This window comes from Alosa sapidissima, chromosome 7 (assembly GCF_018492685.1).
Source record: "Alosa sapidissima isolate fAloSap1 chromosome 7, fAloSap1.pri, whole genome shotgun sequence".
In the NCBI taxonomy this organism is placed as follows: domain Eukaryota; kingdom Metazoa; phylum Chordata; class Actinopteri; order Clupeiformes; family Clupeidae; genus Alosa; species Alosa sapidissima.
Window position 1 is genome coordinate 35,371,381 of NC_055963.1, and position 17,324 is coordinate 35,388,704.

At 42.0% G+C, this 17,324-nt stretch overlaps 1 protein-coding gene across 1 annotated transcript; it reads left to right on the forward strand.

The window, feature by feature from the left end:
* Positions 1 to 3,524: 3,524 nt before the first annotated feature.
* LOC121714158 lies at positions 3,525 to 16,638 on the forward strand. The gene is made up of 2 exons (XM_042099362.1): positions 3,525 to 6,420; positions 16,627 to 16,638. Exons 1-2 carry the CDS (start codon positions 4,654 to 4,656, stop codon positions 16,636 to 16,638), a joined length of 1,779 nt encoding a protein of 592 aa, XP_041955296.1. The 5' UTR covers positions 3,525 to 4,653.
* The last annotated feature ends 686 nt before the right edge of the window (positions 16,639 to 17,324 follow it).

Consider the following 17,324-nt stretch of genomic DNA (forward strand, 5'->3'; position numbering starts at 1 on the left):
AGGGGGATGAGCGCAACTGGAAAAGGCAGGGGTGTCATGGTCGTGGATGTCCTGGACATGATTGACCAAGCTTCTCCATTTGGCCTCCATCACAGCTGGGTTGCCATCTGGGGTTGAGGCTGCAGTCCAGTACAGATGGTTTACTATAGCTGGCCTCCATAATTGTAGCTGGTCACACTGCCTGTCTTTTGAGGCTGTATCCAAGGCCTTCCCCAGACCTGGTTTAGACAAATGGTATTAATTGACATGCAATAACAAAAACTGCTTCAAAGTTCCAACAATGGATACATACTTTTCCCAACGTGCCACACATCAAAATAATGCCTTGTTCCCTCAGGGCACAGCTCTTCTCGTACCCATTTGGCAACCTAAAGAGTAGAAAGCAAACTTTGTGGATGCTTGCACTGTCTGGCCATTAGTGCATCAGCAAAAGTACAAACGTCCAACCTCAGTGCAATTTATAAATCTACATTCTACATCTATATTGTATTTACCTGGCGATGTCTGTCAGTAATAAGGGTTGACAAATGCAGGTCCTGCCTCCTCAGCAAGCTGATGCTGCGCTTGAGCCCCTCAAGCTCACACCAAGAGCTGTTGGGGACCTCTGAGCTCTGCAACATGACATAACAGTGTAAGTGTAGAACGTTTGTGGTGGTGAAGGAGGCGTGAAGGAACAGGAGGGTTGCTGGTCCAAGCATTATAATACAATGTACAGGATTCAAAGTTAGGGAAGACATGATGAAGCCCTATGCATGGTTGTACTAGTGGAAAAGTGCTATATAAGTTGCAGTCCACAGACTTAAAGGTGCTCTAAGCGATGCTGGGTAATGTCACTTCTGTTGACTTTCAAACAAAACAGAGAGCTAGCTCGTTACTTCCTCCCCCTCCCTCCCGTGCTGCGCCCGTGCAATTGAAACTCTCCTAAACGCGCATCTCGTCTGTGATTTGCTGGAACAGTTTGTTATGTTTTCATGGACTAGGTTTGCCCAGTTTGCTTTTGTTGCCATTTTTGGAGCCTGAGCTGTCCACAGAGATCGCGTTTTTTTTACAGTGAGGACACAGACAGCTAGCGGTTGGTTAGGTGATGTTTGCAATAAGTGACATAAAATGTTTTAGCCTAAACAACGCGTGGCATCGCTTAGAGCACCTTTCATTTCTTTGTCGTATAACATCAGGCTTACCTGAACAAGTTGCACATCCACCACCTTGTTCACTCTCTCTTCTATCAGAGAGTACGAGCCGTACTTAGCAGAGTGCCCTGGAGAATCTGACCTGGGGATAATTACAAATTTGAATTATGTTTCAAGTTTTTATTAACCCGTGTCTATAAAGACATTCCACCATGCCACCTGCAATATAGAATCCAGGTTGTATGTAAAATTAAGTAATGCCATAGAATAAACAATTCTGCTTTACCTGCAGTCACCAGCAACAACTAGGCCTCCATCCATTGCCCTGAGGTCACTCAGATTCTTGGCCTGATCGTTCTGCCAGGCCTGAATGATGACAGGGATGGTGTAATGACGCTGATGGCGAAAGTATGTGCTCACGCTGATGCACTGAAGGCCAAACAGGGTCATCATTCGCAATGTCTGGGAGGCTAAACATCCAGTAAAATGAATGGCCCCACTTAAAAGGAGGTTGCAGGCTGGCATATTCCTGTGTAGGATCGGCTGGTTTTGCCAGAAACGCTGGTAACCACATGATGCACAAACCTAGATATGTAAAAAAAAAAAAAAATCAACAGTACATTAAAATTCAATATAGAGTAAGTACTGTTGACTACTGGTCAAAAGTTTATTGTTTTCAATGAAAACACATGAGATTACCCTGCATAGGAAATATCAGAACATGATGACATTGTCAGAGTAAGAAATCATGATTTTAATCTAAATTTGTGAAAACAAAACCCTACCTGCTCTATTTTAACGAATGTTCCTCCCTGCTGCACGATTCTGCTATCAGACTTCTCACAACAGCCCGGGCAGATGGCAAACAGGGCCATGAGTTCCTCTTTACAAACAATGAATTTATCAATGCCACTAAACGAAAAAAAAAAAGGGGGTGGGGGGTGGGCATTCAAACTACCAGATACACAAAAATGAAAATTCAAGGTTGGTCTATGTTGGTTTTAAATTATCTCACTTTTGGTGGGGGTGACAAGTCTGAGATGGCTCCTCCGCACACAACTCCTCCTCATCCTCGTCAGACATCTGGTCTTCTGGCAGCCATGACGAATCACTGATGATGACAGAGGGATCCTCTTCATCATCATCAGTTTGTTCAGGACTAGTGAGGGGGGTGGAAGTTTGCATCCTGAAAGTTGTTTGAGTCCCCACACTGACCATCTTGGGCTTTAGGTTCACCTGCACAGCTGTGGCAGAGGCAGTAAACATACCCAAACATATGACAATCATGGCAAATCTAATAGGTTATGTTTTGGTGTAGGCTATGTTTTAATTTTATCAATGTGTATAGAAATGTCCTGCATGCAATTTAGCAAGGTATGTTTTAGACAGCATATCAACTACTCCAACATTGAATCATCCCAGAAATACCCAAGATTTACCGTGAGACCTTCCAGGGGGCTTCAAATTACATTGTGTCCCTGTGTCACAAGTGAAGGAGGAGGGCAAGGGGTCATCTATCGTTTCACCGACACAGTCCGCGGTCTCCTGCGTCGAGGCATCTGTCAACATCTTGCGCAAAGAAATCCAAAAGGGTCAGCAACACAATCACGGTTAAATACATATGAAAGAAAACCGTAATAGTCACTTTCCATCCACTTTAATCAAGCAGCTAAATACACACAATGTTGTGAAAGTCGCTTGGTTATCACCGTCCAAACACTAACTTTAGCCAATGCCCTAGCATATCTAGCTAAATATGACAACCTTCTGGACATTGCATTTTTGTTTTGGTTCATATTCATGTATCACGAAATGTGCTTTTCTGATGTCAGACTGACCATAGTAGAGGGCAAACACGGTATGTACAGTGCTAGCTAACGCGCAGCTTGTAAACATTAGCATGAGACTTACCGTAGCCAGCTCTCGCTTGCGGCGGGCGGCACTGATGTTAGTGCTTCTCGGTCTTGCCGTAGGGCAGGCAGAGAGGTGCGTGTGCACAGACGGCACGGCGGTCGGAATAAGCTGTACCTGGCTCAGCCTCTTCAGCCCAAGAGAAACCATCCTGATATCCCCTGGGTCGTAGTCCTCCTCCCTGAAATGCGCGCTGCAGATCTTGGAGTTTGTGGTGACGGAGGTCATTGAAAAATTTGCCCGCCTAACACGGACAAATTGTACCCACTGTCTGAGGGTTGCCTTGTCCTTCAAAGGGAAGCCATGGACCCTGTGTCCTGTTTGGGTTGAGTTTTTACACCCAGCACAAACACAGTAGTTCACCATTGTCAACCTACCTACTATATATTTCTATCTATTTAGCTAACGTTATCTATCTATCTATGCTAACGTTATGCTAGGCCTATCTGGCTGTCTATCTCTCTATCTCTCTATCTATTGTTACGACCCTGTGGGTCTTGTTTATTATTTGTGTTTGTTACTTTTGTTGTGTGTTCTTCTAGGCAGATTGGCGCAGCTGAGGGGTGGTGTGAAACCCTATGACGTCAGGGTAGCCCGGCCCTTTAAAAGGGGGGCTGACGTCATTGAGCTCTCTCGCTGGCTAGCTGTGGGGATCGTTCGTTGCCACCGTCGCTGCCGCACATCGCTGCCACTAGGGCCAGCCTCGGGCCTTGCCCGAGCAGCTTGCCGTCATCTCTCTCACTCCCTGGGGTGAGAGACCAGGAGTGAGCGCCTGGCCGCCGAGGCCTACTTTGTAGGCCGTGTTTTTCTTAATTTAGACATTTTTCCATACTGGTTTTTTTTGTATTAATAAATACACCATTTTCTTAAGTTTTGTGTCTGCCCGTTTTTTGTTATATCCCACAAGCCCTAGACCGGGATGTAACAAATGGGGGCTCTATCCGGTTTTTTTTGTTCCCAATTTAGCAACTTGGGCCTAAATTTCCCCCCCTCCAGTTTTTGTATCGCTTTAGTCGTGCCGTCGTATTGTTTTGGATGTGGTAACAGTTTTTTTTAGGAAGCGCGCTTGCGACCAAGAGGCTCTGGTGAGTTAGTGTTTTGATTATGTTTTTGATTTGGTGGTGGTTTTGTGAAGCAATCCCGGGGGGAGGTTCATTGCGAACCTCCAATTGGTAAGCTTCGAAGATAATTAGGTTTATTTTAGTTTAAGGGTATTAGGGTCCAGAGCTTCGCCCAGTCTGGGTTATTGGTTAGAGCGATGCTTTAGCGCAATTGGGCAGACTAACATTATATTTTTGTTTTTTGCTAAAGTTTGTTTTTTTCGCTTGTGTGCGTCTGGTGGCGACTTCTTAGTCAAGTGCCTTTGTTTAACTACAAAGCGCGTGTGTTTTTTTTCGTGGCATTAAGTGGCAAATGTTTGATCGTGGCTTTTGAGGTTTTTTTTCCTCTGCTCGGTGGCTGTTGGTCCGAGCATTCGTTTTTGGGTTAGAGGGGGTAGCCTAGAAATTAGATAAGCTTTTTTTGTGAACGACGGAAATTGGTCGTTCTTTGTTAAATTTGACTACCGCAGACTGAGTTAATTCGGCTATATTTTTCGTCAGTGCTTGTCCCAATGTCTGCGGTTGAAGAATTTATTAAAAGTCCTTCCGAGGATCTTTTGTCGGGTTGCACTAAGGACCAATTAGAAAAAATTGCAGAGCATTTTTCAATCACACTTACTTCGGAGGACAAGAAGCGTAAGGAATTGCTCCTTAAAGCTGTGGGTTTAGGTTTAGTTGTTAAAAATATTCTGCCTGCTAGAGAAGGTATAGTTTCTCCTGTGTTGTCATCTGCGAGCAATGCTTCTGATCGGGAACTGAAAATTAGAGAGTACTCCTTTGAAGAGCGCAAATTACAGTTAGAAGCGGCACGCATACGTGCTGAAAGGGAAAATCGGGTGGTTAAAGAGAAGGAATTGGATAAAGAACTTGAAATTAAGAAATTAGAGATTCAGCACGAGCTTGATTTAAAAAGGTTAGAGCACGAAGCGGCTGAGAATGAGCGTCAGCGCGAACACGAACGCGATGAGCGTAACTTTCTTCTAAAAAAACTTGAGCTGGAATTGGAGGATAAGAGACTTACCATCGCTCAGCCAGTTCCTTCAGTTCCCTCTCGAGATTTAAGTCGCTCTCCTGTTCACTCCCCTGTTCATTCTCCTGTTCGTCCTTCTGCTTTAGGCCTAGGCCTATTGTCGGCTCATGTGGGATCGGGTTCTGCTGCTCCGATGGGCGAGATTGACACCGCGCCTTTACTCTCGGCTCCTCTGAATACGTCAGATGCGTCTGATGTACATGCTCCTGCACCAGCTCCTATAAGACATCCCGATTATGTCCTTCCATTTGCTCCTGGTTTTCCTTTGCCATTGCCTCCAGCTCAACCTTTTGATGTGAGTCGCAACACTCGAATGATTCCGCCTTTTAATGAACGTGAAGTGGAGAAATATTTCACGCATTTTGAAAGGGTTGCTATTACATTGAAATGGCCGGCTGAAGTCTGGACGTTGTTGTTGCAAACGGTCTTGACTGGCAAGGCACAGTCTGTGTATTCTGCCCTTACAGTGCAACAAAGTTCGAGTTATGATACTGTGAAAGCGGCAATTTTAAATGCGTATGAGTTAGTCCCTGAAGCATATCGTCAGAGATTTCGTGGCCTTCGCAAGTCCGACAGGCTTACGTTTGTGGAATTTGCGCGAGAGAAAGAGAATGCATTTGATAGGTGGTGCACTTCACAACGTGCACACACCAGAGAACATCTTCGTCAAGTAATCTTGCTAGAAGAATTTAAAAGCTGCATTCCAGACTCCGTAGCGATGTATATAAATGATCAAAAGGTAACAACATTGGCGCAAGCTGCTGTCTGTGCAGACGAATTTGTTCTCACGCACAAAACCTCTTTCAATTCCTCCTCTTCTCGGCGTGACACAGCTCAGCCTCCCAGTTCGCAGCAGAGCTGGAGAAATTCCAAGTCTGACAGTCCACCGCAGAAGATTGAGTCGCGGGAATGTTTTTATTGCCACGAACTTGGTCATCGTATTGCAGCATGTCCTGTTTTGAAAATGAAGAATTCGAAACCCCCTCCGAAGCAAAAATATTCGAAAGGTTCCGGTTTTGTCCGTCCTTTAGTTAAGTCAAATTCGAAAATCGATCCAGTTTATGAGCCGTTTGTTTCTGTAGGCATGGTCTCATTTACGGGGTGTGAGCAAGATAATATTCCTGTTCAAATGCTAAGAGATACAGGCTCCGCTCAGAGTTTCATACTGGCTTCTACATTATCATTTTCTGATGAAAGTTATTGCGGTTATGACGTACTAGTGCAGGGAATTGACATGGGAATTTTGAAGGTTCCATTACACACTGTCCATATTAAAAGTGAGTTAATTTCTGGTTTTGTCAAAGTAGCTGTTTGTTCCCAGTTGCCCATGGATAGCATCCATCTCCTGATCGGAAACGAACTTGCACATGAAAAAGTAATTCCTCTTCCTGAAGTCGTTTCGAACCCGTCTGAGTATACTGATGTAGATCCTAGCCTATCTGAAGTCTTTCCAGTGTGTGTAGTGACTCGTGCTCAGGCACGTAAGTCCAGCTCTGCCGATTTATCGGATTCATTTATGTCATTTGACAATCCAGTTGTGTCTTCTCCCGAATCTTCGGATTCTGCATGTCGGTCGCTGTCCACGTCAGAGGGTGCTGAAATTCCAAAATCACCTCGTTCCCTGTCCACTTCCGGAGGTGCTGAAATTTCGAAATCTTTTCTGTCTCTGCCTGTTGACAGGGAGCTGCTCTGTCGTGAACAAAGAAAAGATCCGTCTTTAGCTAAGTGCCGTGCTACAGCTGCAGAAAAGAAAAAAATAGCGAAGAAATCAGTGGCATATTATTGGGAAGATGGCTTGCTAATGAGGAAGTGGATTCCCTCTCAGAGTGAGGATTTGGGTTGGAATACTGCTTATCAGGTGGTTGTTCCTGCTAAATTTCGGCTGCACGTGTTAACACTGGGGCATGACCATGATCTTGCAGGTCATTTAGGGATCAAGAAAAGTTACCATCGTATCCTGCGTTATTTTTTTTGGCCTGGCCTAAAGTCTGACGTAGTGAGACACTGTCGTTCGTGCCACCGCTGCCAAATAGCAGGGAAACCAAATCAGGCTATTCCACCCGCTCCACTTCACCCGATTCCAGTCATTAGTGAACCATTTGAACGGATCATTTTAGATTGTGTAGGACCCTTGCCTAAGTCAAAATCTGGGCATCGGTTCCTGTTGACCATTATGTGTGCCGCTACTCGTTACCCAGAGGCTATTCCGTTGCGCTCGCTTAAGGCGAAGCCAGTTGTGAAAGCACTTATTCGTTTTTTCTCGACCTTTGGGCTGCCAAAAGTTGTTCAAACAGATCAGGGATCCAATTTTCTGTCTCGCTTGTTCAAGCAGGTGTTACAGGAGTTGTCCATCAAGCATGTGATATCCAGTGCATACCATCCAGAGTCACAAGGGGCTCTGGAGCGGTTCCATCAAACCCTGAAGTCTATGTTGCGCACATACTGTTACAATTCTGCAAAACAGTGGGATGACGGCCTCCCATTGTTGTTGTTTGCTGTGCGTGAAACGACTCAGGAGTCACTAGGTTTTAGTCCCGCTGACCTGATCTTTGGACACACTGTTCGAGGTCCGTTAAAATTGTTGCGTGAACAGCTGGGGTGTGAGACCACTGCTCACAAACAAACTAACATCCTGGAGTACGTCAGCTCTTTTCGTGAGCGTTTACATAGTGCTTGTGCATGTGCTCAAAAAGCTTTGTCTTCAGCTCAGTCAAAGATGAAGACTCGTTATGACCGTAAGTCTGTGCACCGGTCCTTCCAGGCTGGCGACAAAGTTTTACTATTTCTGCCAGTGGCTGGCTCCGCTCTACAGGCTAAGTTCTCAGGGCCTTACAAAGTAGAGTCCAAACTTAGTGAGACTGATTATGTTATTTGCACGCCTGAGAGAAGGCGAAAAACTCGTGTATGCCACATTAATATGTTGAAGCCGTACATTGCTAGAGAGTCTGAGACAGAGGTGGACGAGTGTCCTGTGTCTGTGGGTTTTGTGGTTCCTGTGGTCTCCTCCTATTCCCCAGAGGAGGATGGCATAACTTTTCGTGATGTCCCTGTGTCTTCTCCTAGGCTTCAGAATTCTGAGATTTTAAAAGATTTGAATGACTTTCTCGCTCATTTGTCAGATACACGCGCTAAGGATATTCAGCTGCTGATACAATCAGTTCCAGGTTTATTCTCAGATATCCCTTCGCAGACTAATGTCCTTAGTCATGACATTGATGTGGGTGACCATTCCCCTATCAAGCAACACGCATATCGCGTGAATCCGACAAAGAGAGCCATTATGACTTCTGAAGTCCAATATCTTGTTGATCATGGGTTTGCTGAACCTAGCTCGAGCTCGTGGAGTTCCCCGTGTATCTTAATTCCAAAACCCGATGGAACATTTCGTTTCTGTACTGATTACAGAAAAGTGAATGCAGTGACCAAGCCAGACTCCTTTCCTCTGCCACGCATGGAAGACTGTGTGGATAGAGTTGGCTCAGCACGCTTTGTCACCAAGCTTGACCTGCTAAAGGGATATTGGCAGGTTCCCTTGACATCTCGTGCTGCAGAAATCTCTGCATTTGTTACCCCAGACTGCTTTATGCAGTATTCAGTCATGGCATTTGGACTCCGCAATGCGCCTGCTAGTTTCCAACGCCTGATGGGTATCGTCTTAGCGGGCGTACAGAATTGTGAGGTGTACTTGGATGATATAGTGCTACATTCGTCCTCTTGGCCCAGTCACCTTGAGCTTATCCACACTGTGTTTCATCGTCTGCAGGATGCCTCTCTGACCTTGAACTTGGCCAAGTGCGAGTTTGGTAAGGCTACTGTGACCTACTTGGGCAAACAAGTAGGCCAAGGTCAGGTACGTCCTGTAGAGGCCAAGATTCAGGCCATTGTTGAGTTTCCGATTCCCAAGACTAAGCGTGAGGTGCGCCGTTTTTTAGGGATGGCCGGCTATTACCGTAGCTTTTGTAGAAATTTTTCTGATGTTGTGTTGCCTCTTACAAACTTACTTCGTACCACTGCTGAGTTTGTATGGTCTGCGGATTGTCAAGCTGCCTTTCAAAATGCTAAGACTTTGCTGTGCAGCTCTCCGGTGCTTGCAGCTCCACAATTTGAATTGCCGTTTAAGCTTGAAGTTGATGCTAGTGGAACAGGAGCGGGTGCTGTGCTCCTTCAAGAGGGATCAGATGGACTTGATCACCCTATCTGCTACTTCTCTAAAAAGTTCTTAAAACACCAACTGAACTATAGTACCATCGAGAAGGAGGCACTAGCCCTGTTGTTGGCACTTCAACACTTCGAGGTATACATCGGCTGTACCGCAGCACCTGTAGTTGTACATACAGATCATAATCCCTTGATTTTTCTCTCCAGGATGAAAAACACCAACCAGCGCATTATGCGTTGGTCACTCTACTTGCAGGGCTTCAACCTGGAGATAAGGTATAAGAAGGGGTGTGATAACATTTTGGCTGACACATTGTCACGCACTTATCAGTGAGTCCACATTAGCTTAGATTTAATCCATATTAGATATGGATTTTTGGTGGTGGGGGTGTTACGACCCTGTGGGTCTTGTTTATTATTTGTGTTTGTTACTTTTGTTGTGTGTTCTTCTAGGCAGATTGGCGCAGCTGAGGGGTGGTGTGAAACCCTATGACGTCAGGGTAGCCCGGCCCTTTAAAAGGGGGGCTGACGTCATTGAGCTCTCTCGCTGGCTAGCTGTGGGGATCGTTCGTTGCCACCGTCGCTGCCGCACATCGCTGCCACTAGGGCCAGCCTCGGGCCTTGCCCGAGCAGCTTGCCGTCATCTCTCTCACTCCCTGGGGTGAGAGACCAGGAGTGAGCGCCTGGCCGCCGAGGCCTACTTTGTAGGCCGTGTTTTTCTTAATTTAGACATTTTTCCATACTGGTTTTTTTTGTATTAATAAATACACCATTTTCTTAAGTTTTGTGTCTGCCCGTTTTTTGTTATATCCCACAAGCCCTAGACCGGGATGTAACACTATACTAACCTATCTATCTATCTATCGATCTATATATATCTGTCTATCTATCTATCTGTATATCTATCTATCTATCTGTATATCTATCTATCTATCTGTCTGTCTATCTATATATCTAGTCTATCTATATATACGTATTTATCTATAATTTGCGCTCTCTGAATACTCTTGTCTACAACTGTCTCTAGTCACTCTCACTGCTCTCAAGCCGGGCTTTGGTCTATTCTCTCCCCAAGGTGACGTAATGCAATGCATTGTGGGGGAAAGGAGAATCGTTGCAAACCGCTATAAAATAGTACTACTTTTTCGTATTATATTCCGTTTTGTGATACCCAACAACATAAAATACAATGGATAACAGTTTAAATGTTTATTTCCAACAAGCAAATTGCACAAATTCGTTGAAAAATTAACCCTGCAACACGGCCTTTAAGCATACAAACTGGCCCTATTAAGACTACACATCCTGTTCAACTGCTTCCTCTGCCAAAAACTGTTTCAAAATAAAAGTCCTCACTATAATATTTTACTGTTAAACAATTTAACCCTTTAAACTACTGAACTTTTTAGCCATTGTAACTGTTACTTGTCATCAACTATGACTCCTACCTACTGTAGCTAGTTAGCTAAGTTAGCTAAGTCACATGGTTAACATAGTTAGCATGCTAGCATGTTAGCATTTTTAGCAAAACTGCTTAAAATGATTAGCTAAGTTAGCTAAGTCACATGGTTAGCATAGTTAGCATGCTAGCATGTTAGCATGCTAGTTAGCATTTTTGGCAAAACTGCTAAAAACGATTAGCTAAGTTAGCTAAGTCACATGGTTAGCATAGTTAGCATGCTAGCATGTTAGCATGCTAGTTAGCATTTTTAGCAAAACTGCTAAAAATGATTAGCTAAGTTAGCTAAGTAACATGGTTAACATAGTTAGCATGCTAGCATGTTAACATGCTAGTTAGCATTTTTAGCAAAACTGCTAAAAATGATTAGCTAAGTTAGTAAAGTAACGTGGTTAGCATAGTTAGCATGCTAGTGTGTTAGCATGCTAGTTAGCATAGTAACTTGGTTAACATTATTATCTTTGTTAACATAGTTAGCATAACTGCTAGCAAACATTAGAGCCATTCCAACTGTCAGTTATCGTCAACTATCTACCCAAATAATTTAACCATTTAAACTATCCACCTATTTAACTGTTCAGTCATTCCAACTATATTAAACCTCATCTACTTAGCAACCAATATAGTTTGTTTTTACTCTGTATGATTTTTTTACGTTATATTTTTGCATTTTCATGCACTGTATTTCCTTCAGGAAATGCTTTTCTATTTATACTTCTTCTTCTAACGCGTTTAATGCAGCTTCAACCGTTTAACGTAGAAACTTCATTCAAACTTTGTTACGTAGGTCTTACTTGTGACATAGGGGCTATGTATTTTTCAACTTTATAACTTTTATACTTTTTAAACTATTAATTAAAAACTACTCAAAATTTCCCCATTGACTTAACATTGGGCCTTTATGACATCACAGCAATTAGAATCCTATGGCAGGTGTTCGGGCCACCTGGACCAACTGCCAGTCTAAGGCTTTAAGCATACAAACTGGCCCTATTAAGACTACACATCCTGTTCAACTGCTTCCTCTGCCAAAAACTGTTTCAAAATAAAAGTCCTCACTACAATATTTCACTGTTAAACAATTCAACCCTTTAAACTACTGAACTTTTTAACTGTTCAGCCATTGTAACTGTTACTTGTCATCAACTATGACTCCTACCCACTGTAGCTAGTTAGCTAAGTTAGCTAAGTCATATGGTTAGCATAGTTAGCATGCTAGCATGTTAGCTAGCATTTTTAGCAAAACTGCTTAAAATGATTAGCTAAGTTAGCTAAGTCACATGGTTAGCATAGTTAGCATGCTAGCATGCTAGTTAGCATTTTTAGCAAAACTGCTGAAAATGATTAGCTAAGTCAGCTAAGTAACATGGTTAGCATAATTAGCATGCTAGTTAGCATAACTGCTAAAAATAATTAGATAAGTTAGCTAAGTCACATGGTTAGCATAGTTAGCATTTTAACATTGTTAGCATGCTAGTTAGCATAGTAACTTGGTTAACATTATTATCTTTGTTAACATAGGTAGCATAACTGCTAGCAAACATTAGAGCCATTCCAAGTGTCAGTTATCGTCAACTATCTACCTAAATAATTTAACCATTTAAACTATCCACTTATTTAACCGTTCAATCATTCCAACTATATTAAACCTTATCTACCAAGTAAATCATTTACCTATATAAACTATCCACCTATTTAACTGTTCAGTCATGCCAACTATATTAAACCTCATCTACCTAGCAACCAATATAGTTTGTTTTTACTCTGTATGATATTTGACATCATATTTTTTGCATTTTCATGCACTGTATTTCCTTCAGGAAATGCTTTTCTAGTTCTTCTTATTCTTCTTCTTCTAACGCATTTAATGCAGCTTCAACCGTTTAACGTAGAAACTTCATTCAAACATTGATGCGTAGGTCTTAATTAGGACATGTGGGCTTTGTATTTTTCATCTTTGTAACTTTTATACTTTTTAAACTATTAATTAAAAACGATCAAAATTTCCCCATTGACTTAACATTGCCCTTTATGACATCACAGCAATTAGAATCCTATGGCAGGTGTTCAGGCCACCTGGACCAACTGCCAGTCTCAGGCTTTAAGCATACAAACTGGCCCTATTAAGACTACACATCCTGTTCAACTGCTTCCTCTGCCAAAAAATGTTTCAAAATAAAAGTCCTCACTACAATATTTCACTGTTAAACAATTTAACCCTTTAAACTACTGAACTTTTTAACTGTTCAGCCATTGTAACTGTTACTTGTCATCAACTATGACTCTTACCCACTGTAGCTAGTTAGCATGGTTAGCATAGTTAGCATGTTAACATTGCTAACATTGTTAGCAAAGTTGCTAAAAATAATTAGCTAAGTTAGCTAAGTAACATGGTTAGCATAGTTAACATGTTAGTTAGCATAGTTAGCAAAGCTGCTAAAAATGATTAGCTAAGTTAGCTAAGCCACATGGTTAGCATAGTTAGCATGCTAGTTAGCATTTTTAACAAAACTGCTAAAAATGATTAGCTAAGTAACATGGTTAACATAGTTAGCATGTTAGCATGATAGTTAGAATTGTTAGCATACCTACTAAAAATGATTAGCTAAGTTAGCTAAGTCACATGGTAAGCATACTTAACATGTTAGCATGTTAATTAGCATAGTTAGCATACCTACTAAAAATGATTAGCTAGGTTAGCTAAGTCACATGGTTAACATAGTGCTAGTTAGCATAATTACTAAAAATGAAAACATTAGCTAAGTTAACTAAGTTAAGTAACTTGGTTAACATTATTATCTTTGATAACATAGTTAGCATAACTGCTAGCAAACATTAGAGCCATTCCAACTGTCAGTTATCGTCAATTATCTACCTAAATAATTTAACCATTTAAATTATCCACCTATTTAACCGTTCAATCATTCCAACTATATTAAACCTTATCTACCAAGCAAATAATTTAACTATATAAACTATCCACCTATTTAACTGCTCAGTCATTCCAACTATATTAAACCTCATCTACCTAGCAACCAATATAGTTTGTTTTTACTCTGTATGATATTTTACATCATATTTTTTGCATTTTCATGCACTGTATTTCCTTCAGGAAATGCTTTTCTAGTTATTATTATAACCTTTTCTTTTTACCTTTTCAAGAATTAATGCGACTCTAACCGCTTAACGTACAAACTTGTTGAAATAACCGTTGTGAAGGTCTGGAGTGGGGCAAGAGAGTTATTTTTTCAGATTTTTAAAAAAGTTTATGGACCCTTTCAAGAGAGTTCCATTATCAGCATCATAGTTGGCCCCACAAGACTTCCTTTTTAACATTCCATATGTTATCTCAATGCAGAGGAAGTAGATTGGGGCCCAAATAGAATGTTCAAGCATTGTTTTTGTTTACCTTGTTGAAAGGGTCTATACTTTTTGAGAAATAGGGGATTAAAAATGTTAAAAAGCTCATTTTCCCCCCTTAGACTTCAAAGGCTGTGATGTCATAATGGCCTAAAGGCAGCTGCACTTGTTAAGCTCCCAGAGTAGTTCCCGGGCTAATTAGAACACTGACACAGGTGTCACCTGTGAAATCAACTGTCTCAGCTTCTAATGCATACAATCTGGTGCTCCCTAAAACTACACATCCTGTTTAAGTGTTTCCCGTGTGTCAAAATAAGTCACAGCCATATCTCATGCTTTGCGCATTATATCTCCAGAACGGTTTGACGCATGTGCTTCAAATTTGGTACAAGTGTTTGTATGGACTCAAAGATGAAGTGAGTTGATGTTGGCGGTCAAAGGTCAAAGGTCAAGTCAATGAACACTCTGAGTGCGATATCTCAAGAATGCCTTACATGCCTGAAATTTGGTATGAGTATTTGTATGGATTCAAAGATGAAGTGAATTGATGTTGGAGGTCAAATGTCAAGGTGAAAAACAACTTGAGTGTTATATCTCAAGAATGCCTTGACACACAAGGTCTTTTGGTACGAGGGTTTGTATGAACTCAAAGATTAAGTGATTTAATGTTTTTTTTCCAGGAATTTCCCCACCAACTTTAGCAGCGTTCCATCCACTATTGTAATTCCTCTGGCATTACATTCTAGTTTACTTTGTTATAGTGCCCCTAGAGGCGAAAATTACACCAATGTCCTTGTGCGTTCTCACAATCAGCTACCATGTCCCTGGACTTCATACACCAAAGAGTTGCTGAGATGTGAGCTCAATTTGTGTATTACAGCACCCCTAGAGGCCAAATGAGACCACTTTCCTTGCATGTCCTCACAATCAGATACCAAGTCCCTATACCAAGTCTGGACTTCATACATCAAAGTGTTGCTGAGATACAAGCTCACTTCCTGTATTGCAGCGCCCCCTGTAGAGGCCAAATAATGCCAATTTTCCTAGTGCGTCCCCACAATCAGGTACCAAGTCTCTATACCAAGTTTGGACTTCATACATCAAAGCGTTGCTGAGATACGAGTTCACTTCCTGTATTGCAGCGCCCCCTATAGAGGCCAAATGATGCCAATTTCCTTGTGCGTCATCACAATATGGTAACAGGTCCTTATACCAAGTTTGGAGTTTGTACATCAAAGCGTTGCTGAGATACATGCTCACTTCCTGTATTGCAGCGCCCCCTATAGAGGCCAAATGATGCCAATTTCCTAGTGCGTCCTCACAATCAGATACCAAATCCCTGTACCAAGTTTGGACTTCATACATTAAAGCGTAGCTGAGATGTTAGCCCACTTCCTGTTAGGTGGCATCATAGCCATGTGTGATTGATCACGGGCAACTAAACTTGAAATTGAAAAATCTGGCAAGTGTCGTTTGTGCGGCTCGGGCAGAAGATCATCTCCGCCAAGTTCCGTGAAAATCGGATGAAATTTGTAACCACTGAAACTTTTCGTAGAGTTTGGACTAAATCCAATATGGTGGAGGTCCAATATGGCGGAAAGTGACTGGATAGGAGTTGATGAACTCGGGATGGTCCAAGGATTCAGATGCTACCTCAATTGTGAAAATCAGACAAAAGAGTCAAGGATCACGCGCATGAACGCATGTCCAGCATTGAACTGGTGGTGGCGCTAGACTGTTCAATGTATATGCATAAAAATTGCTGTGAGTGATTGGGACAGTGTCCTGACTAACGGTATCGAGTTTTGTTATGTTAACTCAAGGTACCACGGAGATGTTAGTCCACTTCCTGTTTGGCGGCTTCATCGGCATATTTGATTGGCTGTCACGGGCAAACAAAAATGAAATTGAAAAATCTGACAAGTATCTTTTGTGCGGCCCGAGCAGAAGATCATCTCCGCCAAGTTCCGTGAAAATCGGATGAAATTTCTGACCGCTGAAACTTTTCGTAGAGTTTGGACTAAATCCAATATGGCGGAGGTCCAATATGGCGGAAAGTGACGTAATAGGGGTCATTGAACTTAGTTCGGCCCAGGGATTTTTGCTGCTTGGCCCCCAATAATAAGAAAAGATAGAAACACAATGGGTGCCTTCGCAGCTTCGCTGCTTGGCCCCCAATGAGAGAGGGCAAGTGAATGTGCACTCACTTTCCGATGTTGAAGCGTTAATTGTGGCGCTGATTGTGGCACTAGAGATTTCCGTTAACGTTATGCGTTGCTGTCAGTCTGAGGTAAATTGATGGAGGAAGAGGAGACTGCCACTTGGGGCTTGTCACTGAATTGACGCAGCAAGATAGGTTAAGTGCCCGAAATGGAAATAGTACTACATATGTGGTGGTGATAGTTGTTGAGTTCACATGAATCTTATCTGTTGATTATTTTATGGTGATGAAAAAACTTCGATTAAGCATAGGCTTAGAGCGTAGTGTAGCATAGTTTGTTGACCGTGAAGACCTCATTTCGTTTTTCGTAATAGTAAATAAATAAACTAGATGTACCGCATAGCGGTACAAAATATGACCGCCGCTCAGTCCTGTACATCCATTCCGCGAAAATAAATCACACTTCAATTTGTCTCCATCTTTTACTCCATCCCCCACTCTTGAAACTTTTGTGTATGCTTGTTTGGCATGCCTGAGTGTGTGTGTGCGGCTGCACAGAAAGTAGCCTACTGGTGCTGAAAAGGTGAATAGATTGTAGAATAGCCAAAGAAGATGTAGCATTGTTATAAAACCTTTAAAATCTCTAAACAATCACAAGTAGGGCAGTTCATCACAGTTCATCCATTGCAACTGGATTGATGAAAGGTCACTTACACCTGTAGGCTACATTGTATTTGGGAAAAGCAAAAGGTATCACCATAATGTTATTTATTTATTTTTTATGTATTTATAAACAAAAACATCTCTGTCAGTTCCATGCCGTTTTCAACAGCTATCAAAAACAAAGGTCATTTTTGGATGGATGGATTTTTTGTGAATATTTCTTCTTCTACATAAGATTTTAGTCATCTTTAGTTCATGTAATACTTTATTGTCAATGCACAAATTAAGTAACAGTAGTCTGAAACGTTATTGTTAATGCACAAATTAAGTAACAGTAGTCTGAAACGAAATG

Excerpts from the sequence above, each read along its gene's own strand:
- LOC121714158 (XM_042099362.1), top strand. The coding sequence starts at position 4,654 with ATGTCTGCGGTTGAAGAATTTATTAAAAGTCCTTCCGAGGATCTTTTG.